This window comes from Fonsecaea multimorphosa (assembly GCF_000836435.1).
Source record: "Fonsecaea multimorphosa CBS 102226 unplaced genomic scaffold supercont1.13, whole genome shotgun sequence".
Taxonomy (NCBI): Eukaryota; Fungi; Ascomycota; class Eurotiomycetes; order Chaetothyriales; family Herpotrichiellaceae; genus Fonsecaea; species Fonsecaea multimorphosa.
The window spans coordinates 187,982-212,492 of NW_015971647.1; the positions used below are offsets into that span (position 1 = coordinate 187,982).

The 24,511-nt window shown below is 53.0% G+C and overlaps 9 protein-coding genes across 9 annotated transcripts; 3 read left to right on the top strand and 6 right to left on the bottom strand.

Moving 5' to 3' along the window:
* Positions 1–1,384: 1,384 nt before the first annotated feature.
* Z520_06772 (uncharacterized protein) lies at positions 1,385–2,095 on the top strand (the record flags this gene model as incomplete). The annotated part of the gene is made up of 2 exons (XM_016777272.1): positions 1,385–1,627; positions 1,796–2,095. 2 exons carry the CDS (start codon positions 1,385–1,387, stop codon positions 2,093–2,095), a joined length of 543 nt encoding a protein of 180 aa, XP_016631443.1.
* Positions 2,096–3,521: 1,426 nt separating this feature from the next.
* On the bottom strand, positions 3,522–4,781 carry Z520_06773 (uncharacterized protein; the record flags this gene model as incomplete). The annotated part of the gene is made up of 4 exons (XM_016777273.1): positions 3,522–3,682; positions 3,745–4,119; positions 4,173–4,511; positions 4,562–4,781. The coding sequence occupies 4 exons, from the start codon at positions 4,779–4,781 to the stop codon at positions 3,522–3,524; spliced, it is 1,095 nt and encodes a 364-aa protein (XP_016631444.1).
* A 1,723-nt stretch (positions 4,782–6,504) lies between these two features.
* On the top strand, positions 6,505–8,375 carry Z520_06774 (uncharacterized protein; the record flags this gene model as incomplete). The annotated part of the gene is made up of 3 exons (XM_016777274.1): positions 6,505–6,828; positions 6,881–6,977; positions 7,027–8,375. The coding sequence occupies 3 exons, from the start codon at positions 6,505–6,507 to the stop codon at positions 8,373–8,375; spliced, it is 1,770 nt and encodes a 589-aa protein (XP_016631445.1).
* Positions 8,376–9,151: 776 nt separating this feature from the next.
* Z520_06775 (uncharacterized protein) lies at positions 9,152–11,238 on the bottom strand (the record flags this gene model as incomplete). The annotated part of the gene is made up of 6 exons (XM_016777275.1): positions 9,152–9,301; positions 9,466–10,436; positions 10,486–10,583; positions 10,645–10,727; positions 10,800–10,936; positions 11,010–11,238. 6 exons carry the CDS (start codon positions 11,236–11,238, stop codon positions 9,152–9,154), a joined length of 1,668 nt encoding a protein of 555 aa, XP_016631446.1.
* Positions 11,239–11,727: 489 nt separating this feature from the next.
* Z520_06776 (uncharacterized protein) lies at positions 11,728–13,718 on the bottom strand (the record flags this gene model as incomplete). Its single annotated transcript, XM_016777276.1, has 4 exons — positions 11,728–12,120; positions 12,191–12,796; positions 12,847–13,340; positions 13,403–13,718. 4 exons carry the CDS (start codon positions 13,716–13,718, stop codon positions 11,728–11,730), a joined length of 1,809 nt encoding a protein of 602 aa, XP_016631447.1.
* A 675-nt stretch (positions 13,719–14,393) lies between these two features.
* Z520_06777 (uncharacterized protein) lies at positions 14,394–14,960 on the bottom strand (the record flags this gene model as incomplete). Its single annotated transcript, XM_016777277.1, has 1 exon — positions 14,394–14,960. One exon carries the CDS (start codon positions 14,958–14,960, stop codon positions 14,394–14,396), a length of 567 nt encoding a protein of 188 aa, XP_016631448.1.
* A 2,057-nt stretch (positions 14,961–17,017) lies between these two features.
* Z520_06778 (uncharacterized protein) lies at positions 17,018–19,125 on the bottom strand (the record flags this gene model as incomplete). The annotated part of the gene is made up of 2 exons (XM_016777278.1): positions 17,018–17,497; positions 17,596–19,125. 2 exons carry the CDS (start codon positions 19,123–19,125, stop codon positions 17,018–17,020), a joined length of 2,010 nt encoding a protein of 669 aa, XP_016631449.1.
* A 779-nt stretch (positions 19,126–19,904) lies between these two features.
* On the bottom strand, positions 19,905–21,085 carry Z520_06779 (uncharacterized protein; the record flags this gene model as incomplete). The annotated part of the gene is made up of 3 exons (XM_016777279.1): positions 19,905–20,071; positions 20,123–20,656; positions 20,704–21,085. The coding sequence occupies 3 exons, from the start codon at positions 21,083–21,085 to the stop codon at positions 19,905–19,907; spliced, it is 1,083 nt and encodes a 360-aa protein (XP_016631450.1).
* A 1,590-nt stretch (positions 21,086–22,675) lies between these two features.
* On the top strand, positions 22,676–23,676 carry Z520_06780 (uncharacterized protein; the record flags this gene model as incomplete). The annotated part of the gene is made up of 2 exons (XM_016777280.1): positions 22,676–22,730; positions 22,790–23,676. 2 exons carry the CDS (start codon positions 22,676–22,678, stop codon positions 23,674–23,676), a joined length of 942 nt encoding a protein of 313 aa, XP_016631451.1.
* Positions 23,677–24,511: the final 835 nt, after the last annotated feature.

The window sequence follows — 24,511 nt, forward strand, 5'->3', positions numbered from 1 at the left end:
TAAGACGTGCGAGCAGTGAATCGTATCCACATCCACCAGACGAGGTAGGCTAGTGGTAAGGTCCTCGATTGGAACCTAAGATACATATATCAGAGCGTGTGACACGACTGAAAGGGCAGGGGTGGTACCGGAGCCAGTGTGACTGTATAAACCGCGGGGGTCATATACGGAACAGCTTTGACCAGCCAACTTTCGGAAGTCTTGTACTCTTCGAGAAGTTTGGCAATGATATCATGACCACGGTCCGTGGGGAGAAGGGGCACCTCGTGCAGGTAGTAGTCTCCATGATGGTGGACGACGAGACGCCAGGTCACTCTGGAGACTGGGTTGACATTCGAGGAAGGGACAAGATGTTGACCTGCTCCAATTGTTGGGGTCGGGAACATCTTCGTGCAATACGTGGGCAGAAGCCCTTGAGCTGGCGCCTTAGGGGTTGTCTATCTTCGGGTGGTGGTTGATGGAACGCAGGAATCAAGGAGACACTCCCAGAGAGCATGGTGAGGTTGTTATATACCTGTGGGAAGAGTATTTGCACCCTAGTTGTGGGAATGGACAGCGACATTGCACCACGTCGGAAGAGCGTCCAGGGGTTCGATGGGTGCAACTTCACAGTGAGTAAATGTGAAGCTGTAATTGAGCGCTGACCAGCACTGGGAAACGATGAGTATAGGCGCATAAGATCACACGTAGGAAGCGGTCGTGCAGATGAAACCACGTTGCGATGCGCAATGATCAATAATGCACTCATGGTCACTGAAGTGCACTTGCGCGCGACGCTTCTGATTCGAGATTGACCGGAGGTGGTGGTGGTGGTGGTGGTGGTTGTTTTCTGAAACACGACCGGGTGCCAACTGCCTGAAACAGGGGCTTCGACCGTTCAGCCTTCCTCCTCAATCCGTGGCGCTGTGGCTAGTGTTGCTGCTGTGGCCCAATTACATTCCCAGGTAGTGGCTTCCCAGCCCCAAGGCAACCCCAGGTTTCCCGTCAGCGAATCGCCAAGTGTAGCTAGGGAGTGACCACCTGGGCAGGCATGAGGCTTTTTGTCCTACCCTGTTACACCAATCTTCAAGTCGGACATTTCGTGAGCTGCGCAGTTGCGCAAGCTCAGCCTTGCGCATCTACATTCCTCGGAGGCATAAATTATATAAGGCCCCTCGCACCATGTCCGCACTCCTATTTCTCTTCCCTCCCTTCCCTCCCTTACGAGCGAAGGGTTGGAAGCATCTACTCATACTGTGCGTATATCCCTGAAAGCTGGTGGCTGTGGCTGTGGCTGTGTGACATTGTTGCTCCGTCATCCTTTCTGTTAAGTCTTTCGGACCCTCTACCAATACAAGGCTTCCGCCCTCAGCTTAGTGACATCTCTCCACCTCCGTGCGATCAGATGGACCTCGCGGCCGACCAACGGCCAACTCCCATGCTCATTTCGCATGAGGACAAATGTTACGATGCTCTTCAGCAGGGGCGCCAAAATCTGACCAACTTATGCGACAAACTCGTGGAGAGAGCGAATTACTTCAACACTTCTTCCGTCAAGACCTGGAAATCAATCCTTCCGCACGACGACGAGGTCCCCAAGTATTATGGAGACGAAGTTGATGATATATCCGACTGCGAGATGAGCATGGTAGGTGAGCTAAAGACACTTTTTGGTACTGAAAATGCCCGCGCAATTGTTGATGCGATCACAATCTTCTCGCCGGAGGCTGCTTTCAAAGGACCATTTTCCACTCTATAAGGGCTCAGGCAACATACAGCTGGATCTCGAAACATGCCTGCCTCATCTTCTTCGCAGTCGACACCATCATCGTCTTCGGATAAGGCAACGCGCTCAAGTGCCCGTGGAAGTAAACGAACACCCCCTACGAGTGATGAAGCCGTTGATGGTGGCGGTGATAATAATGAGGAGCAACAGCCTAGAGAACCCAAGAGGCCAAAGATGCGTGGCAACAAACTCGATGGAACTGTCCTTTTGCCAGAAGGCCCGTTGGAGACATTAGCCCCAACCCCTGTTGCGCACAAAGAGGCCTTGAATTCCGTAACCTCTGGGAACATTTCCGGCAGCACCACTACGGATGTGAAATTTGTGGGCTGAAACTCAGTGGGACGCGAGCTGATGTGGAACACAGTGCGCGACAAAAAGACTTGTCAGCCTGCAACCCTGGCCAGTACGACGGTCCAAAATTCGAGAGTGTAATTGATCTCTAGACAGAGATGCACAGCGTATACATTAATAGACGACTGACGAAATCAGAGAAGTAGACTAGATGGGGGAAGATGTTCTTTCCAGGCCACACCAATGGTCCTGATGGTATCCACCAAGGAACTATCGAATTCCCTGCAGCGGAGATTCCAGCATTGCAAATTGCGTTCAGCAATCGGTGGAATGCGGAAACACTGCAGGGGAATTTGCCCGTTCTCGACCATCTACAAATGCAACAGCGCAGAAGATCCTGGATGATTCCATCCGGATATTCAACTACACTCGACAACCTCGCTTCAGGATGTCGAGCCAGCTTCAACAGAATCCCAGTGTGCTCGAAACTGCGCCTGATCCTAATCCCTGGGAGCAACCTCTTCAGGGTGTGGGAAAAAATCCGTGGCTTACGACGGCTTGGGACGATATGAGAGGCAATTCGCGCCAGATCCAGTTTCAGCCACTTGACTATACCGACTTCCAGTAGGGTTGTTGTCGAGAAGGACCTTGTAATAAGTGCGATGTCAGGAATCGGAGTATGAGTCGCTTCCCACTTTGATCGAGCGTAGATGTATGGAAGTTAGGTTCAACAGTTTTTACTGATCTTGTAATTTATGACAGCTCTCATAGTTGGATGCTTTTCGGGTTTCAATATGCGACGAGATAGAGTGGCGCTGGTAGACGGCAGGGCCAGCCACCCAGGCCACTCTCTACGGATGTTGGGTTTTTTCAGCTGATTTCCTACATCCGCAATGCATATTCTTCGTTCGGCACGCCGGTATGGCAGCATTGCTTTGGCTCGGCGGCGTCGTATACTCTCAGATTAATAGATCAGCTTTTCTTAGCATAGAATTTGGTGTTCTTTTATTCGCTTGGTTTTTTACATTTTGGGCCAACCCCCATGTATTGACGTGTGGGCGTCCTTGTGGCACTCCTCAGCACTTGTTGCAGCTTCCAGCGATTGAGGAGTGGCGACCACTTCCGTCAACTAGTAAGGTGTCACCGGTATTGCATCCTACTGTACGTGACGAAGTTCCCTCGACGACGTCGACGGAGGATCCACGCAGCCGCCACTCTGAGCTGGAGAGACATGGTCCAACCATGGTCTTGATAAAGCACAACAAGAAGGGTTACTCTGACCAAAGATCTGACGGAAGGTCGTGCAGGAAGTCGGAGTAGACACAGCGACAAGACTGGTTCTGGTATTCAAGAGAGAATGCATAGGATCCACGTATTTGGTTGACCGAACTCGGGCGAGCTCCGCTCATTGACAGGGGCTATGTCTAAATGTTCTTTTAAAATCGCAATACGCAAAATGCTGCATCTAGTTGTTGTCTAGTTTCCCCAGCGCTGCCCTCCTTGAAGTACTGTTGGGGTCGAAGTAGGGCCTCTCTCCCAGGCCTACTGCCCTGTTTCCAAAGCGGTCTCCTTCGCCGCGATAGTCGTAGGTCGCAGAGTGGAACACGCTGCGGTTGTCCCAGATAGCTACAATGGGCTCCTTGTCAGAACATGCACATTTCCAAACAGTGGGCCATGTGATCACTCACCAATGTCGTTTGGATTCTCCCATTTGAACCGCACCTGAAGGTCGTGGTTCTTGTACACCAGATCCAGGAACCACTCAAGCAGATTTTTACTCTCCTGCTCGGTCAGTCCGTTGATGTGGCGCACGTGGCCGCCCACGGGGAAAATGCTCTTCCACCCAGTCACAGGATTGGTTCGAACGACGGGATGGATGGCCTTCAGTTCGCCTCCGACATTTTCTGGAGCTCCTCTTTCTTTGGTATACAGCTGGAAGCCTCCTTTGTCGGCAACTTCGTTGAATGCTGGCTGAGCGAATGTGGCAGTCAGAGTCTCGAGAAATTTCTGGTACGGCTCACTGATTCGATCGTAAATTTCATATCCCGAAGCCCACAGAGTATCTGGTGTCTGGTAAGTAACTTGAGGTGTTGTTCAGTGTGGAAGTGTGACTGACCTCCTCCCGTTCGAGGCAATTGGGTCAGTCGAAGGGATGTGTAATCCGCGGGAACTGGCTCAAATGCTATATCGCTGTGCCACTGCGCACTGCCTTGGATCTTCTTGCTCTGATCATACGGAGTCTTCTTGTAAAGTTTGGCGTGCTGAACAGAGCTGATGGTGCTGATCTCTGGATCACTGCCTCCAAGCTCTCTCTCAGAGTTGAGGATCGGGTGGATATGCAATTTCGAGGTCTGCGGCTTTCCGGTCAGCTCGCCGAGTCGCTGGATGAGCTGCTTCTGTATTTCGTTTGTGAGATTGTCCTGTTTCCTGAAGAAGACGACTCCACGCTCGGATACTGACATGATAAGTAAGATTTCACCCGAAGATAGGCCCGGATGGGCTTACTTTTGATTGCGAGGTCGCGCAGAAGCTCATCGGACTTAGGTGAATTCCACCACTCAACAAGATTTGCCTCAGGAAACTCCGTACCAATCACGGGAGTCAGGTCGATGGATTTAAACCGGTCGAGGGAGCCAGACGATTTTAGAGGCTCCTTTCCAAACAAGGTCTTTTGTTTGATGTAGTCCTGTTGAGGTGCGTCAACATCGATAGCAGAAGGAGCCATTTTGAAGAAGATCAACAAAAATGCGGCGCGGTTGGCTTTCCGATCCTCGAAGAAAATTCTTGGTCTTCAACCCGGAGTAGAGCACGATTTTATAATCTTTTGGTACCAGCATTGAGCATTGTCGGGTGCAGGCACGCTGCAGTGGACGACGTATGATGCCACAGGTGCATTTCTCGACGCGATGTCTGTCCTGTCCGCTAAGTCGTCTGGATTCCGCAATCTGCGGGGTCCCTGGGCTCATCTTCATGGGATGTCCTCTTCCAGATAGTCGCGGTGCTCACCGAGGTGCTGACACCATTCGAGGTACGAATGGCGCGAGTCGGCAGCTTCGCGTGCTGTTCTATCCTCGACAAGTTCGGACCCCTCAGATTGGCTCACTCGAAGCCGCGGTGCTCCGGAATTGATGAGGGCAAACGAGTCCATCATCTTGTACACAGCTCATCCGCGCCAGGTGGAAGCGTGGGAGAGGTACGAGGAACATTTTCTCTTCTCAGGAGCTGTTGACATGTGCCAGCTGTGCAGGTTGCCGCTGGACATTGAGAAATCTCAAGATCACGTGAGGCTTGGCGCCACCAGTGCCAGCATCTCAACTTCCCCCTCAAGTCTCAATTTCCTTCCACTCACTCCCTGGACCATCACTTGATCCACGGTCTTTCCATGATCACGGCATATTACACGAGCTGACATCCATGTTCCGGCATTCACAGAGCCCTGAACCAGTACCCGGTACGCGCAACCCTCTCCGCTCGCAGTCGAGACTAGGAGATGGTCTGGCGGGAATGATAAGGGCAATTTGCCTTGACCAGAGAACCAATGAAATAAGTCAATTGTTGTCGTCCTTTGCAGAACACAGTGCGCTGCCCGAGACCTGGATGAGACTCGACCGGCCCGGAGTGGAGTGAAAAAGGTGTCAGAACGCTCGTGATGGCGTGCTTCGTCGGTCCAAGACGTCGGTTGCACTTCGACATCAAGCTTGCAGTCGCTCTCCACCAATCACGTCTTTCTGTACAAACCCTATCTCCACCACGGTGTATCCCTTTCCACCAAGTTAGCGAACCAAGCATGTGGCAGCCGATCTAAAGATGTCGAGTTCCTTGCTATTGTAGCCTTTGGGCTGCCCACTGTGGTTCTCGTCGGAGCAGGAGCTTTAGCCTCGGACTGCAGGGCGCCTATTTGTTGGATAGATACTTCGAGCATCGATCTTTTGAGCTCCCTGCTCGGATAAGCCACTGGCGCAAGGATTCTAACAACACATTGCAGCTTTCTTTCCCCGCGGCCACATGGATCGGCAAGCGTGGGACGCCAAATGTAGTCAGATGGAGCGGCGCATGGCCGGGGTCGCAACGCTGTCGACAAGTCGGTGGGTTTCCAGAGCATATTGGCTGGGTGCCCCTCGCAGACCACTTCCAAAATGGAAGGATACAAGCCCAGCAATACATGTTCCCAATCACGCAATCATCCCACGATTTGACTACACCATTCCAACAGCTTGGTGTGGCAATGGTCTCTGAAAAAAAGACAGAAACTCCGGTGCTGGTGTCGTCTAGAACTTGGTGCAGCCCGCATCTTGCCGAAAGCCAGACCGCTGAAGGGTATTCCCATCCGAGAGGTGGCGGGAGAAAGTGGTTCGTATTCTATATAACTCTCCTCTGCGCCCTATCCTCCGGTCTTGAAAAGCGTTACCTTACAACCAAGTTCCTTTTGTCCAACCCTTGCAGTGACCATGGAGAAATCATTTGAGTCTGAGGTGATCCAGGCCACCGCTGTGAGGAACAAGGAAGCAACCAGGAAGCCAAAACGACAAAGGTGGTGGCAGCTCGGTGGCAAGGATATCAGCCATGTCTCCGTCGATGCCGATATCGAGCTGGACTCGGAGACCTCGTCTCTAGAGCCTACTGACCCCTCGATTGTCAAGAACGTGAATAGCGTTTACGAAGCTCCCGAGGCCACGGAAATCTACAAGCCGATTGAAGGCTTTGAAGGCACACATCGTTTCGATCCCACGGCTGAATGGACTCAGGCAGAGGAAAAGGCTTTGCTCAGGAGGGTATGTCTTGACATCGAATACCGGTTCTTGCTCCTAGCTAACACGTCTATAGCTCGACTGGCGAATTGCCCTTCCAGCATGCATCATGTTCTTTGCCCTTCAACTCGATCGAGGCAACATTACCCAAGCACTATCTGACAATATGCTAAGTATGAAGGTCGTCCTGTTGGCATCTGCAGGAAACTAACGAGCGTGTAGAGGATCTCCACATGAATACCAATGACTATAACAACGGCATGACCATTTTTTACTGTTCCTTCTTGTTTGCCGAGCTTCCGTCGCAGCTCGTCAGCAAGAAGCTTGGCCCAGATACCTGGATCCCCATCCAAATGGTGGCCTGGAGCGCCGTAGCAGCATCGCAGGCTGCGTTGTCCGGCAAAACAAGCTTCTACATCTGCCGTTTCCTTCTCGGTCTCATTGAGGGGGGTTTTATTCCCGACACCATCCTTTACCTGAGTTACTTCTTCACGAACGCGGAACTTCCCAAACGCCTGAGCTGGTTCTGGACCTCTTATCAATCTACCCAGATTGTGGGAGCTTTTCTCGCCTACGGCATCCTGCATCTTCGAGGCCACGGCATGGCCGGATGGAGATATCTGTTCGCGATCGAGGGCGGCCTCACCGGCGCGATTGGCATTTTCACCTGGTTGTATCTGCCGGCCTCGCCTACTCAGACGGGTCGCGACGCAGCTGCCCATAGGGGCAGCAGAAAGATCCCGACAAAAGGGCTTCTCCGACCAAAGAAAGGATGGTTCACGGAGCGAGAAGAGACCATCATGGTCACACGCATCCTGCGCGACGACCCCGGTAAAGCGACCATGCACAACCGACAAGGTCTCAGCTTGGACCTCTTCTGGTCGGCTCTTACCGACTATGATATGTGGCCGATCTACCTCATTGGTCTCTCATGGACAATTCCGAGCACGCCTCCGCAGGCCTATATCACATTGACATGCAAAGCCCTGGGGTTCGACACGTTCCAAACCAATCTGCTCACCATCCCGGCCTACACCCTCTTCATCATCCAGCTGTTGTTCTGGACGTGGTTTTCGGAGAAGGTCAACCAGAGACTGCTGCTGGGCGTGATCTGCCAGATCTGGTGTCTTCCCTTGCTAGTCGCCCTGGTCACCTTGCCGCCTCACTTCCACGGCTCCAACTGGTCGAAATGGACACTGTCCACCATGCTGGTCGGGTATCCCTACGTGCACGCCATCCTCGTGGCCCTCACGTCTCGCAATGCGGGCAGCGTGCGCACGCGCACCGTCGGCTCGTCGCTGTACAACATGGCCGTACAGGCGTCCAACATCTTCGCATCGCAAATCTACCGCCAGGCTGACGCGCCGTACTACTACACAGGCAACAAGGCCCTGCTGGGCGTCGTGGCGTGGAACGTTATCGTTTTTATCGGTGCAAAGATTTATTATGTCCGCAAAAACGCCCAGCGCGACAAGATCTGGTACTCCATGACCCGCGAGGAGAGGGTTCATTATCTCCAGACGACAGAGGACAAGGGGAACAAGAGGCTGGATTTCCGATTCGCGCATTAGCCTTGCCAATTCAAACTGCTCGGAGCTGCTGCCTCTGCCTACCCTGTCCACCCTGTCCCTTACTATCCTCCCATACCCCCATCCTACATTTACCTCCCGTCTTGAGACTGGAGGAGACGAATGATAAGGCCTAGATTAGATAAGTCCCATGTAGACGAATAAACCACATGTGTGTATACACTTGAGCGGCTCTCTTTTGCGTCTTTGGATATCTTGATTTTAACAAACTGCGTCAAATACTCGGTCAACGGTTAGAATGGCCCACCGCTCACTCCCTCTTGCTCTTGCTCTTGTGTTCCATGGCCCCATGTTGTGGGATTCGTCGCTCTACGAGTATTAAACCCTCTCGATTAAAATTCTAGAGGCAAAGTAGATATCATGACCGTCCGTGCCTACGTGTGGGTGAGGTATAGCGAATGGATTCTTATCGAATGAGTTGACGGCCAGGGATTTCTAATTTTGCTTTTCTTTCCCTTTCCCCTTTTCCCTCTCCGTCACGAAAACGCACCCCCCGTGCCAAATACCAATTAATTACCCCTCCCCATAATGGGGAGCGTCCGTTTTTTTCCCCGGCGCTCCTATACCTTCTGCGCGATGGACACTATAGTCGTTTCTCCCGCAAACTGATCGCGACTAACAGGCCCAGAAAGGCAAAGGCCAGGGACATGGCTGTTGTTGAATTGAAGTGGAGAGAAATGTTAGTTTTTTGTCCCCCTGCGAGGGATAGAAAGGAAAGACACGAGAAAGAAAGGGCGATGACTTGCCAAAAGTACAGCTCAAGCCGTCGAGGTAGGCTCGCAGCACGATATCCCTGATCCGCGGCGGGAGATGGCGGATGGATTTGACGCTGGAGACGGCGGACTCGATGATCTGTTTTGGCGGGTTTTGGCCACGTTAGTTCTTCTTCGATTCAGCGGCTTCTTTTTCTAAAGAGGGGGGGAGCTGTTTTTTCCTTTCTTTGGAAAAAAATTGATTGAGCGGAGAGAGGGGGAAGGGGGGGGGCGGAATATGAGGGAATCTTCGCTTGCTTCTCTCTCTGTCTCCCGTGAATGGCAACGATACGCACAAAACGTGACAAACTACAACATACTTTTGCCTTGTGTTTGACGCCCTCCAGACCCGATTCCAAACTGGCTCTCAACCGGGCGTGCAGGAGCGCGGTGGAAAACTGGATGCCAATCAGGAGAAAGAGGTTGTGGCAGAGGTACAGGGTCGTTCCTGCGATGGCCATCTTGCTCTGCTCCAGGCTCGCGGCGAGGTGGATGAAGGTCGTCGACTGATTTGTGCCCGAGGCAAAGCCACCGAGGAAAATGTAGAGCGTCTCAGCCGGGTGGATTGTGCCGCGCCACCGGAGAAGGACCATCAGATAGCCCAGACAGCCGCCCGCGTTGCCCAGCACGGTGAAGAGCTTGTACCGTCCCGTCTTGAAGATGGTGTAGCCGGCCAGCAGGCCCGCGGTGGCGTTGCCCACCACGGCGGGCACGAGGCGGAGTCCCGCGTCGCCGACGCTCGAGCCGGAGATGATCTGGAAGTAAATGGGGACCGAGTAGAAGAGGCTGAATTGCGCGGTCATCTGTAAACCTGCCAGGAGGTAGGCTGTCAGGGTCGCCCGGCTGGTGAGCAGCTCGATGGGCAGGATCGGCTCCTTGGCCCAGCGGCTCTCGATGATGTAGAAGAGGGCCATGAATGCCAGGAAAAGTACCGCGGGAGCCACGACGTAGCCCACGGGGAGATCCTCGTTCAGGAACTCCAGGGCCAGAAGGAAGCTGATGATGGTGACGATCAGGGCGACGGCGCCCATGACGTCCACCCGGGCCAGCTTCTGCTTGAACGAGGCTTCCTCGTCAGGTTTGACGGTCGTTTTTCGCGTCCGGTTGGGCAGTTTCCACAGGATGAGGAGCAGACCCAAAATCGTGGGAGGGACTTGGCCGTAGAAGCACCATCGCCAACCGATGGTGTCGCAGAGCCAGCCGCCCAGTGGTCCACCGAGCGCTCTCCCTGTTGTGGCAGCAATGTTGACGTAGCTCCTCCAGGTAGCGACTTCTCTCACGGGCACCACATCTGCAGATATGTAAGTCGGACACCATCAAGAAGCACATGTGAACCGCACCAGCAATGATGATAGACACCAGAGCCGTCATACCAGCACCTCCAATGCCCGATATGGCTCGTCCGGCGACCACATGCCAGTATTCACGACCGATACCGCTGCGGTGTTGTTGTCAGCATGGATCCTGGCCACGTTTGAGTCTCTCCTCGCCCAACATACCAAAGAAAACACCCCGCCGCGAAGAAAATGTAGGCCACACTCAAGTTGCTTCGGCGGCCAAAGATGTCGCTCAACTTGCCGTACTGGTTTGGTTCGAGGCATAGGTCAGCAGTCTGTCTTTGACTAAAGTTTCGGTATTTGGCAGGGCGTCTTACCAGAGGTTGACTGGCACAAAGGGCAAGCACAAAGCTGGTAACCAGCCACGACGCACTGGACAGTGCATTGAACTCTGAAGCGATCTGCTGACTCGATGCGATGATCAAGCTGCCGTCGAGGTTGGCGACGAAAACACCTTCGAGCCCCGGATCAGCGTCTGCTTGATCGCCTCCCACAGATGATACCGGGCTTCCTCTCTCCAGACATACCTAGTAGCGAGACAGGGACAATCGTCCAGATGGTCAGCGCCGACGACGGTTCAGCATCCCCGGCTTTCGACGTCGGGTCTTCGTGGTATGGAGGGAGGTTGGCGGAGGAATGTCGGCGTAGGTTGGTCCTGTATGACTGCTGCTCGGGGTCTGAGGCCTCGGAATCGCTCCGCAGCAGCGCTGTCGTCTCATCCGCCGCAACGTCCCCATCTCTATTCCTATCCCCCATGGCAGTCGATTGCGGTGATCTCTCGAGGGGCGAGGGTCAATGGAACAAAACATTTTTATGCCGTGGTGGGCGTGCGAGTCATGTCGGCATCCAGTCAGAAATCCCCAGGTTCGGAAGGATCCCCCAAAAGGTCGGTCAACAACGGACAACGTGGTACTGGTGGCCCAACTAAAGCCTGCACGGGCTGGATGGGCCTGACGGGAATTGCCAGCCGCTGGAAGGGTCCGCATATCGTGATCACGCAAAAACACCAAGCGAGCACGCATCGAGCATGCAAGCATTGCTAGCCAAATAGACCCAGGCCCGGTCTTCAGCACGCCACGCACCTCGAGTGGAACTTTTCCGCTGCAGGCGCAATTCTAGACCTTTGCATTCGCAGGGAGAAAAGGATGCCGAGTGCGTGGACTTTGTAGATGACGAATTTCATGGTACAGAATGCTGAGGCGCGCTGAAATCCGGCGGTGTGCTTTTCTATACAACATAGTGTTTCTATACAAGCTCACTCCATTCCACTCCTCCCCTGGGTCCAAATTCCGAAAGTGAGAATGCCCTAACATGCCGGGGCCCTTCGCTCTCTAGTATATAACCCTTCTCGCACTTTTCGAACCGAACTCTCTCCTGCTGAAGCTCGTAGAAGTCATCGTAGCGTGCATCAAGGGCATCTTGCAGATTGCCTACATCGCCGCGAGGGTGGAGAGTCTCCCATGGGTGAGTACAAGTCCGTGCTTTGCATGTCTTCAGAACCATGACCAGTGAATCGAGCCGAGAGATGAGGTGCTGCAAGGTGGTGGTGGTTGGTGGCGTCTCCGGCGCTGTGGCTGGGAACTCGAAAACAGAGGAGTGATTCGATCTGAACAGGTTATGCGTCTCGTAGGGATCATTCTGGGGGTTGTCAGGTTTGCGAAAGATCCCACATGGAAACATGATCAATGAGAAGGAGAGATAGGCTTACCTTCAAGTCGTAGAGTTCGTGCTCACCACTACACCACACACTGTAATAGAGATTGTAGCTGGCGCCGATCACCCTGAGGCCCTTGTAGGTGTTGTTCCAGTACATTCCACTCCCGTATTTGCCCTCCGCAAGTGCAAATCCCCAGTACTCGATATTCACATGCTCTCCACAGGCGTTGACAGCACCGTCACCAAGTTGATCGGAGGTCAAGGGGATAGCGCTGCCGTCAAAGTCTGATCGAATCTCTCCACCTGCAAGAGATAAAAACGTAGGCGCCAGATCGGTGTGAGAAGTTACAAGATCACTCTCCTCCCCTCTTAGTATCCCTGGACCACGTACGATCAATGGTATATTGATGTCTTCTTCATAGCCGCATTCTTTGCCCGGTTGCAGACGGTGTTGACCGATGTGGTAGCCATTGTCGGTCGAGTAGAAGACGTAAGTGTTGTCGAGGATTCCGTGCTCTTTCAGACGAGCAAAGACACCGTCGACAATCTCATCGACCGCTTGGAGGGCGCGTAATCGGTTTCGATAGAACTCGTCGTTGAAATCGACGTTCGTCTGGTTCTGTTTGGGCAAAGTGCTGATCCAGGAAACGCCGTGAGGCTGCGCTCGAGTGGTTAGTCTGAGCCTTGAGAAGAGATCCATCAACCCACCTCATCAGGATTGAAGCTTGGAGTGCGCGGAATCACGGCATCTGGGAATAAGTGCTTGTGCCTCTCTGCCGGAATGGGAGGAGTGGTCAAGATGGCATGGGCCGAAGCACTGCCGTTGAACCAACTTTCCTCAAACTTGACGTTACTGTGCGGAGCATTGGGGGCAATGGCCAGGAAGAACGGTTTCTGTTCTGAGATGGCATCTTCTAGGAACCCATACGCCTTCCTGGCGAGGACGTCGGTGGAATACTCTCCTTCGTGGCTCACGGGTGGCTCTCGATTTCGCTGGAAACTGGCGTTCAGGTATTCATAGGTGTGAGGATCTAGAAGGAAGTCGGAACCCGTGAACCCATTGAGGAATGGAGAGTCATAGTTCTTCACGCTGTGTGCGTTGAACAGTTTGCCCGTGTAATATGTGTTATAGCCGGCGTCTTGCAGCCAGATGGGAAGCCACGCCTCATTGAAACCCTGGCTGACGAACTTCGGATAGCCGCCTAAGGAACCTCGCAGTCAGAACATGAACGATGATGGTGGTATCGAGAGGACAAGAACAGACCATACGGGGGATTGACATCGGTGACGTTGGTGTTGTGGGCGGCCCTTCCTGTCCACAAGCTCACGCGCGACGGGCAGCACAGCGCGATGGTGCAATAGTGGCGCCGGAAGAATGTGCCTTGGTCAATAAGGTGCTCCTTCACATGTGGCATGTAGGACAATGAGTCCATGCGCAGGTCCTGGTCATCTGTCAAAATGAAGACAATGTTGGGTTTGGAACTGGATGGCTGGTCGGGCGTGAGAGGTTGCTGCCATCCCGCCAGGCTGCCGACTGCGGCTCCCAGTAACACAAGCCACGACGACGTCCTCCAGGCCATTGCGTCGTGATCTGCTGTGGACCAATTTCGTTGTATCTGCTTCTAAGCTGCTCCGATCATATGGGAAGCCATGTTTCACATACCTACACGTTGAATTCAGGCAGTTGCACATGTTAGAAACTGGCAGATTTACACTGTCAGTCCCAGGCGGTGAAACTGAGGACAAGGCCCTCCGAGCTTCCCCCGAGTAAGGCCAGATGCTGACTTTCTGGCGTCTGCAGCCCCAACAATAGGCTTTCTAGGGCCTGTGAAGCCTGTGCCCATGGGTGACTTGCGGCTTAGAAAGGCTGCTTTAGACGTGCTTGTCCCACAGTATGGCGTGATCAGACCGCAACTCCAATCCTTATTGCAGTTCTAATGGCGACTTCAGATGGAATGCTTAGTTGCCAGACACGGCAGAAAGGTCACTCTTGGACTGGTTGACCTGCAGCAGGAGGATTTTCGTAATCAAAACTAACAGCGGGCAATCGTGCGAAATGAATATGTTTTCCATGCCTTGTAGTATTAACTTCTCTCCAGTCTCCAGCGCGACCCGTGGATGGCACTACTTGGGCCTTCTGCATTGTACTTCGACCAAAGCAAGCACAGATCCCCCCCTCGCTCGCCTCTTCAAACATCCGTCGAGTTGTAGTTGTAAGACTGCAATACCTGGGAAATGACTCCGGTCCTCAGACTCTATCCTTCGTGATCTGTTTCGCTCGCCCCGTTAACAATATGCCCATGTGCCAATGCCTCGAGATCGTCGTCATCGTCCTCTCTGAACTCGCCCGCTGGTCTCTTGTTCTTCTCTGTGATTAGCTCCTTCAGCCACTTATTCTCCATCTCGAGTTGATTGACTTTCTCCTCCAGTTTCGCGTTCCTGTCTTGCACTTGGCTCATTTTCCGTTCCAAGGCCTGTTCGCGCTGTTTCTTCTTGATTCGAAAACGGGCACTGGCGGCGGTGTTGCGTTTGCGCCTCTCCTCCTTGGCCGCCATCTCGGAGGCATGGTCAGGATTTTGTATATAGTAATCTAGTCGTCCTGGAATTTGCTGCGCATCATGCCCGGCATCGCTTGGCGACAAGCTGGAATAATAATGCGTATCGACATGGTTGTATCTCGGAGGAGAGAGGGGCTGTAACATATGTGTGGCCGCGGGAAACTGTGGCCCTGTGGTTATCGCGGCAATGTGGGCGATGCTGGACTGTCGCAAGGCCTCGATGCCTGTGGGCAAGTCGATATCTGCGCTCTTGGGGCCGTTCATGGAATCATCGGTAACATAATTTTCGGGGTGTCGTTGGTGGAAACAAAAATTGTCGAAGAAAAGATAATGGATATCCGTAGACATATAATGCATCGACCTTGGCCGCCCTGCAACCCCGTTTCTGGTTAGTTTATCAGCCCAAGCCGCTCGACGTTTGGTGACCCAAGGTTACTGGCGGTGACTGGCTGCTTGCCTGCGCCCGTGAGGTGTTCACTTCAACATCCTTTGTGATTGGGGTTCGCGCACCTTACCCCCCAATCGCATTGAGAAGGCTCCTGGAGAGAGTTGTCATGTGCACTGAGATCTCGATAGCTCCGCACAACCGTTATTGGGGTTTTTGTTCGTGATCCAGCCACTTCCTGAACGCAGCAATCGATCAATAAGCGGTATCTTCGGTGTGCAAGCGGCGCTGCTGCCTCTTCCCCGAGACCTCCGACGCCCCAGGGATCATTCCAGCCAAATTTGCCGCCCTGCACTCCTCATCGTGGGCTTGGCGACCGAAAACAAGCAGCCAAACATGTGAAGCAAAAACCTTCATGCGATTCCTTTCCCCCAAGGGCCAGATAGAAGCCCCTTTCAGATAATAATTTGGCTGGCGGAGCTCGTGCTGCGTGGAATCCGTGCTGCGACCCCCAAACCTCCCTTTGCGGAAAGCGGCGATTTCTCCAAATGCGAATAACTGCTTATCGCGGGTCAAGAGCCTTCCATTCAACCTGACTCCTTGAGTCTGCGCTTCGAGGCGTCGCGAAGGGCAGCTGTGGTGGCGGGATGGTCAATCTCTCTGCTTTTTACAACAACTAGCTCGCAGCCCGCAACGCTTGTTGTCTTCTGCTCAACGCTGCAGGCGATCCAACGTTTATCTTTCACTGCGCTTGGTAAGCGTAGGGAAGAAGTTGGTTCGTGAGATCATTCAGTCGCTTCAGGGCGCAAAGCTTTTGTGTCGAGGCCTCACGCGTTGACCATGGACCCTGTTCGGATATGAATGAAGTTGATTCGAGCCGCCGGTACTGGACAGGAAATATATCCATAAACTCATTGTCGTATGCCAATCTTGTGAACCTCTTGTTGACTCCAGGCTATCCGAAGGGAATGTCCAGAGTGGTTTTCGGTCCGGGAAGACAACTATTCCGCGGCTGGTCCTGGTCGAACTCTTGAAGCACAAAGCCTGCTTTCATCCCAGCAGCGTGTTCCCTTCAATCCTCAAAGCGACATGCTGGAAGACATCCTCGTGAGGTGGAGGACCCCGCCCGCAGCCGCAGAGTCTCTCGTTCTCTCCACAAGTCTCGAGGCCAGAGAGTTGGTCGTGGAGGTCCGGCTGGTGGTAGAATCCAGCTTTATCCGTTCACCAGTCGGCTCGGATGGTCAGGCCATAAGGGAGCAGGATGTCCTTCGTGGTGCCATCGCCATGGATCAATGTAGGAAAGGTTAGTCGATCGCTGATTCCTCCACCTTCTTGCAGTGCTTGCTCACGGGCCAGGCGACGATATTATCGGTAGCAATATCGTTGGCCTGGGGCCTCAGCCTCGAAGACGACCTTGATCAGCCCTCGTAGCAAGAGGGATGACTTTCAAATGAGCCATAAGTGCTTTGGCCTCGACTTTGGCCGTGAAATAGGTCATACCCTGAGGTATTCAGCGTGCTGGGTTCCAATTCAATGGATTCTGGGCTCCCTCAAGAGCTGGTAGACGATTTTCCCAGTGAACCCCCAAGTTGTATATCTCTCAATCACCATGAAAATAGCAAAGGATCAAACATTACACAGGGGTGTCATGCGAGAAGAGAAAAAGAGACGAAGTCGGCCCGGCCGTCGGTGTCGATGTCACAGCCAACGAGACCGACTACCGAGATTGCTTGGCGCCGGAAGGTCATTTTTCCGGGTGGGAGAGAGAAGGAGATTCCGACTGGAGGATGCGCTCTGTTACAGTAGATATTGATCTGTCTGCTCCATGACCCATCTATAGCTTTCTGTGTGTGTCAAAGACAAAGTCATCTCTAGGAGAAATTGAAATCCACCAATCCTACCTGCAAGTGCCCAGGCCAAATGTCTCTTCTCAGCGTCAAGAGACCGGCTTCACTTCCAACCCTTCCAGCTGACCAGCCTTTTCCCAAGCCTCGAGCGTCTCCATGAAATTCTGGATGCCCTCGCCCCATATTCCCATCCTGGCAGCTTTCATCTTCACCTCCATCGGCATCTTGTCCATGAGTCCTTCTCCATTGAGATAACCCGGCGTACAGCCTGCCATGCCCGCGAAGGCCATGCTTCTCTTGAGAATTTCCCCCGACCACATCTCTTCAGCTTCCTTTGTCGGCTCAATTACTATTTTCTGGCCGGGATACTTTGCCTGAGCCTGAGAGATAACATGAGCAACGTGGTTACTCATGATGTCATGAGTGAAGTTCTGGTTTCCTGTTGCAGCCGCTTGGAAAGGGCCAGGCATGAAGAAGTTGGGGAAATCGTGTGTCATGATCCCATGTAGCGTGGCCACTCCTTCTTCCCACTTATTGTCCATGTCTTTGCCGTTCCTGCCCGTGATTTTCTGCGAATCCCTGTCAGTTTGGTACAGGAAATGATGGGACCGATGGTAGCGGCTCTCCCAAGACCAAAACAGACTCTCAACAGAAAATATTAACTTACCATACTGGCACGGAAAGCAGGGCTGCCAATTGCAGGGGCACGGAAGCCGGTGCTGAAGATCAGAATATCCAATGGATACTCCTTGTGGCCCACAATGGCTCCAGTGGCCGTCAGACGATCAACACCCTTTCCGTCCGTGTCAACAAGCTCGACATTTGGGAGATTGAAGCACGGTAAATAGTCATCATGAAATGTTGGTCGCTTGCACCAAGAGCTGTACCAGTGCTTGAGGGCCTGAGCAGTCCTTTTGTCCTCCACAATCTCATCAACCCGCTGACGAATTCGTTCGGCGCGGGGCATGTCCACAGCGTACAGACGTGCCACAAATGCCGGGATCTCGTCTATCGAGTAAGGCGGATCAGGGCCTCCAACCAGGGCACGATATGAGAGGCAAGTACTCCACTTATCGTTGACAAGGTTGCTTTCGGCGGGTTGAGCTGCGCCAGAAAGATGGGCTGCCAAATTAAGATTCCGGTCTCTCCACCAACCAGGACGAGAGGCAACAGCAGATGCCCATGTGTCCTTGTCGGTAGGGCGTTGGCCGCGTATGTCGACAGAAGAAGGAGTCCGTTGAAAGACCACGAGATGTCCGGCGTGTTTGGCGAGGTGCGGAATAGCCTGGATCGCCGTGGCACCTGTACCGATTATGCCCACCCGTTTACCAGCGAGCTTGTTAAGAACGGGATTTTCTTGTGATCCGCCAGTGACGGAGTAGTCCCAGCGCGACGTGTGGAACGAGGTGCCCTTGAAGTTCTCGATGCCAGACACGGCGGGGAGTTTCGGATGCAGAAGGAGACCAGACGCAGCAATGACGAAATCCGCAGTCACATCGATCTGAAGTTGAGAGCCCGACTTGCGTTCCTTGATCATGCCGACTTTCCACTGGCTCGTTGATTCGTCCCAAAGGAGGGTGTTGATCTTGGTTCGGAACATTGCGGTGTCCGAGAGTCGAAATCTATTCGCGACGGCGTTCAAGTATTCCCTGATCTCGTGGCCGTAAGCATACTTGTGCTTCGGCATGTAATCCATCTCTTCAAGAAGGGGAAGATAGCAGTATGACTCTATATCGCACATCAGCCCCGGATAGCGGTTGTAATACCACGTGCCTCCCACGCCTCCCGCGGAGTCGACGATACGGATCTCGGAGGCTGATATGCCTGCCTTGATGAGCTTGATGGCGAAGAGAAGACCGCCGCATCCCGCTCCCAGGATGAGATATTTGACATGTTCGCCGTTGCTGATGGTCACTGTTTCCGAGCGCTCGTCTAGCCAGGGGTCCTCTCGATAGTGCTTGAACTGCTCTGACAGTGCCAGATCAACATACTGGGCGTCGCCGTCCGGCCGGGTTCGCTTCTGCCGTTCTTCGTTGTACTTCTGCTGGATCTTCATGCCAGCTTGAGCAGCAGCACCTCCGTGTTGCGCACTGGCGCCATTGGCTTGGTCTGTGGCCTCGGTGTCGAGTTGAGCCTCGTGGGCCTCAACTGGAACTGGACTGTTTGGAGGGATAGCCGTGGATGCTTGCCCGACCATCTTGCTTCCAGCGTATAAGAATGGATCGCAATTTCAACGACCCAAGTGATGCAGGGGTTGCATTATCCCAGAGATGAGGATCTGAGGCTTTAAGAGCGACATACTTCGCTTGTGAGAGTCATACGCGTACGCCGTATCAGGCACCCTGCACCGGGAAGTCGCGTTACACAAGTGGGTTGCCTTAAGCACAAGGATCCCATCTCGGCTGTTCAGCTCCCAGATACATAACCACATGGGTACGCGAGGTTGACCAGTCAGAGTAGAGAGTGGACTTATTTTGAAGATCTAGGCCTGGTAGACTCATGAGAGGGCCGTAGGGATCTGTCTTGACGCATGGATGCCACCAACAGGTACAGAAGTTGTGGGTCTGCTCCTTGAAGTTGTCAGCAGCTTCGATGTCAGATCACGCAGACCTAAGCCAGGAATACCTTGTATATTCCACGTTCCTAGATCTACCTTGGACATTATTTGCATCTCGAGAAATCACTGGCTCCTGCCGGTCATTGCGAGTCTGACATGTGTTGCGGTGTCCGTCTTGGATGTATGCCATTTCCAAGCTCTACTTCATGATATGATAATATATATGGATGCCAGCGTTGAGCCACTGCTGTTTTCAAGAGGCTTAAGGCAGCTGGTCAGCCTTTCACGAAACCCAACGACACAGTTCGCTTTCATGCTTGCAAGTTCTTGCGTGGAAGCTGATAGAAGTAGATGAGGAGTGTCTTGTACAGCGGAGAGCATTCCGTAGAGCTTAAATGGGTATGTGTTTCGAGCGAACCTTATCCCTGCAGCTCGATCGTCTCCCGGACAATCTCTATGTTCGGTTTCGAATACACTGCCTGCAGAGATCGACGAACGTATTCCCCTGAAGTCATGGGCTGGAACTTTGGCGGCTGATCAGGCGTGACGAACTGCTCAAGAGCCTTCAACTCGGCCTCCTGGTTTGCTGCAATGAGTCAGCACGAGCCATTGGCGCGGACTGATGTAAAATACTGACCCCCTAGGAAGAATGGGACCGAGTACCGATCTCGCCTCGAGAAGTTGAGCACCCTGTGCATGGTGGACACAAAGAGGCCATTGGTAAGCATCGCCATGGAATCTCCAATATTGACCACAAATGTCCCCGGAATGGGTTTCGCCTGAATCCAGCGCCCAGTATTGGACAGGACCTCAAGGGAAGGAATGTCGTCCTGTAACAGGATGGTCAAGAGCTCGTAGTCTGTGTGGGGCCGGATTGATGACGGTCCCTCTGATCCAGAAAGCACTCCGGGGTAGTGGGCCATCTTAAGAATTGAGTATGGTCTAGTGGCGAGGTGGTCGAATGAACGCTCATCCAGATCGAGGCCAAGTGCAAACATTCGAAGCAGAGCTCGACTTAACGCGAGCACATGAGACATATACTCCTTGACATTCTTCTCGTAGCCAGGGAGCCGCTTCTCCGAAGGCCACCAGTTGTCGCCGTTGTTCTCTGAAGTAACAGCTCCGGGGTCGATTGAGGGTTCGTATCCATAGTTGATGCCTTCGTTCAATTCTATAAAAGGTGAGGAATGCCAATTCCGGGGAAGCGGCAGGACGTACTTGCTCCTGCAGGCAGGTTGGGGTCAAGATTGATCGGGTAGTAGCCATAGTAGTGCTCATGCTTCTCTGTGTCATACTCCATTTTCTCCTCCAGACTCAGTTCTTGAAAGAAGCGTTTGGATTCTGAGAAGATGGATTCGATGACCTTGGTTGGGACGCCATGATTGCTAACATAGAAGAAGCCCACGTTTTCTGCAGCATGGCATATCTCTCGGGCCACGGACCTTCGGCGTTCTCGATCAGGATGGCCTATATCACCAATGTCAATGACGGGAAGGCTAAATGTGGCTTGGGTGCTGGCCGGAGAGAGCACTCTTCGCCATCCTAACCCAGTCCTGATTTCCTGGTAGCCGTCGGGGCTGGTCCTGATAATATCCGTCATCGAGAGGATGGTCTACAGTGTCGGTAACCGTCATTGCCTAGCAAGGATACACTCTTCATTTATCCAAACTGTTGAGCCTCGATCGCACAAGTCCGCGGATCGAAACAGGACTAAAGACGCGCCGAGAATGCTAGGTTATCGCACAGTGTGCACATGTCCGTGGGTTGGGATTCAAGCTTCAGTCAATTGCTGAGAATCGAGCACGAATGGCCTGAATTTCATGCGATATAGAGTTGATTGCAGCGTCTTGCGAGAGATTTCGTCGGGCACCTTGTCAATGGCTAGACTCCTGTGTACATTGCAACTTGACGGCTTGGGTGTGGGAGCGACTTGCTGCTCGCTAGAGAGGTTTGATCTCCTGGGAACCAAAAATCGTATCAAAGTTATGTGAGGTACCAGCTTGTTGAGACATTGTTCACCAGTCCCTTAGCCATTTGACGCTGCTTGGGATCTGGGTTCGCGTGTTCCGAGCTTCTTGTTCGCCCAAGATCTAGGAATGTGATCAGATGTAGGACAAAATTTGGGGAGGGAGCAGTTGCCCCCCAGAGCCCCCAATGCCAAGGCCACCGCCTAGCGGGCGATGATCTAGGCATCACTAGCCCCGCCAATGGCGATTTAGGCACCAATTATTACCACCTGTACCACCTGGAAAATAGCTTGGGCACTCTTCTTCTGCGGGCACAGTGTCTGTCTGCCTGTCCTGGTCTCCTCGGAAACATGTTGATCGCATCAACTCGGTTCATCTAACAGCAGGGTTGTTCGATCGATTGGCGAGGGATCATGGTACCTCCTCGTGGTCTTTCTTGAAACACCTATATTGTTGACAAAAAAGGCAGCTTGACGTGTACCACGGTCTCCGAACTCGTCGACTGTTTTACCACGCGCTGTGCAAAAGGAGATGCACTGGTCGGGGCAGTCGTGAGGGATTATGACAGCTTCACCTCCTTTTGTCGGCTGACTATTTACCCCGTAATACCTCGTACCTTCCCAGCCACAGCTTCCCCTTATACGGACCCTCTTCCAAGACTACGATCGTTCATGGACAAAGTGAAACTCGACTTCAAACAGGGCCCGAGGGTGCTACGATTGGTGCTTCAGATGAGCGACGAGCAGCCAATCGCCAGGCTGATCCCCGCATGCCCCCTTGGCCGATGCGACAAGCTGCGACACTCGACGAGGCTGAACCCCTTCTCCACCGTCTCAGCCTCGCCCGTCGCTGTTTGACCGCCGATGTCTTCTTCGTTGATTTGGTTGTCGATTGGATTGAGGTTGCATTATCCATCAGTACTCCATTGGAGATTGTGAAGTGTTCATCCAGCCTCATGGTATTTTGATGCTCACCGACGAGAATCCATTTGCTAATGGAAAAGGGGTTCTTAGGTAGGTTGCGTCCCTGATGTCTGCGTGATCGATGCCTTCAAATACGCCCTGCACCTCGCAGCACTTCGTTCTTGTCATCCATCAACAAAGTTCAGTCTCTCCTTCATTGTGCTCTTTACTGTGTTCTACCAGTCTACTTTCTGTGACAATATTTTACATTCCTTCCATCCATATCAACTGCCGGTACAGTTCAGCGAAGTTATATTCAAAATGATCACAAACACTCCTTCGAGATCTTCCTCCCTGATATTCTTAGTACTCAACTGTATGTCTTTTTCCCTCCTTCCTCACTACAGAAACACGAGCTGACACTAGACGGTACAGTGGCACTCCTGGTCCTCGGCCAAGGCACACAATTCATCACTGGTCCCTGCACGAGCGATGCTGATTGCGCCTCCAGCTGCTGTGGCTTCAACAGCGGCCTGTGTGCCGGCCCGGTCATAGCCCAGACACGCGACGGGGGATGTGGCTTCGGTGATGCACAGCCCAACGACATCGCAGCCCAAGCCTTCTTCAGCTCCCAGTCAGCTGCAGCAGCGGGTGCCACTTCGCCTGCAACTGCGGCCCCTGCCCCAGCGGCCACCACCACCGCCGCTGCTGCTGCCTCGGGTAACAACGGCAACGTTGGTACTGGGACGCAATTCATCACTGGGCCTTGTACGAGTGACGCAGACTGTGCCTCTGGATGTTGCGGTTTCAACACGGGTCTGTGTGCGGGTGCCATTGTTGCCCAGGAGCGAGATGGCGGATGTGGATTTGGCAACGCTCAGCCCAATGACAACGCCGCACAACTCCTTCGTGGAGAACAACCCACCTCGGCTGCTACTTCTGCACCAGCTCCAGCGAGTACTGCCTCGACCTCTTCGGGCACTGGTACTGGAGCCGGTAGCAGCACGTCTGGCTCTTCTTCCTCCGGGTCAGGAACCAGTGGCTCGGAACCACCCATCGATACCACCATTCCGGGATCGGAAAACGTGGGCAAAGCCAACGGCTCGCAGTTCATCACAGGTCAATGTTTCAGCGATGCAGACTGTGCTTCAGGATGCTGTGGATTCAACACTGGAAAATGTGCTGGAGCAATTATTGCGCAGACTAGAGACGGAGGGTGTGGGTTTGGAGATGCCCAGCCCAATGACACCGCGGCCAAGGCGTTGGAAGGGGGAGCAAAGAAGAGGAGAGGCATTAGCGCTGTGAGGGAATACATGGCATGATTTACGACACTGGAAGATGATGATAATGATGATCTGCATAAACCCACGCAGGTAGTGGCGACAGGCGAGGTATTCTTGGGGTGATTCAAAAGAAATGCCAGCTTACGGCAATGGGCTTATTTCCGGGCGCAAGGCGTGTACGAGAGCCTTCTGTCTCGCAATTATCTTTGGAAGAAAAGAATCCCTTCTAAGAAATCAAAGGACTCTTACAAGACACATGCATTATCCCGCGTACGAATGGATTGGTGTGACAACACCTCAACATGATGGCCTTCCTGGCATAGGACAATATACCGAGTAGAGTAGTCTTCGGCGTCGGCAAATTGTGCCCACTGCTCTTATGTCCAGACCTTCGAACGTGCCGCCATCTCGTTGAGGCCGAGTATTGCCGTGCTTATAGCACGTGGGAATGAACCTTTGCGCAAGGCTGCGTCTATCTACCAGTTCAGGATGTTGGCATCGGAAGACTTTCATGATATTTATTGTTCCGGCCCGAGCCCCAAGAAGGCAGACAGACAGACATGCAAGTCTCTACTGCGGCCGCCGCGGCCGCGCCGAAGCGGAAATTGTCGGCTGTCAGGTTGATATTATGCACCGAACATCCGAGTATCTACATGTAAGTACCTCGTACTGAGCTCGATTCTTGTTGTTCGACAACTGCCAGCAACTTCGGCGATAAAGAAAGAATCCCGGCCCAGTGTCGTTAGATCCGATTAGGCTTCCTAAATTGTTTGCTGATTTGCCCGTTTCGGGCATTGGGCCTTGGCCCTCGCTGGAGACTGATGGAGATAGTGGCATTTTCACCAACACCTACCTACGTGGTCAGTGTCTCGCA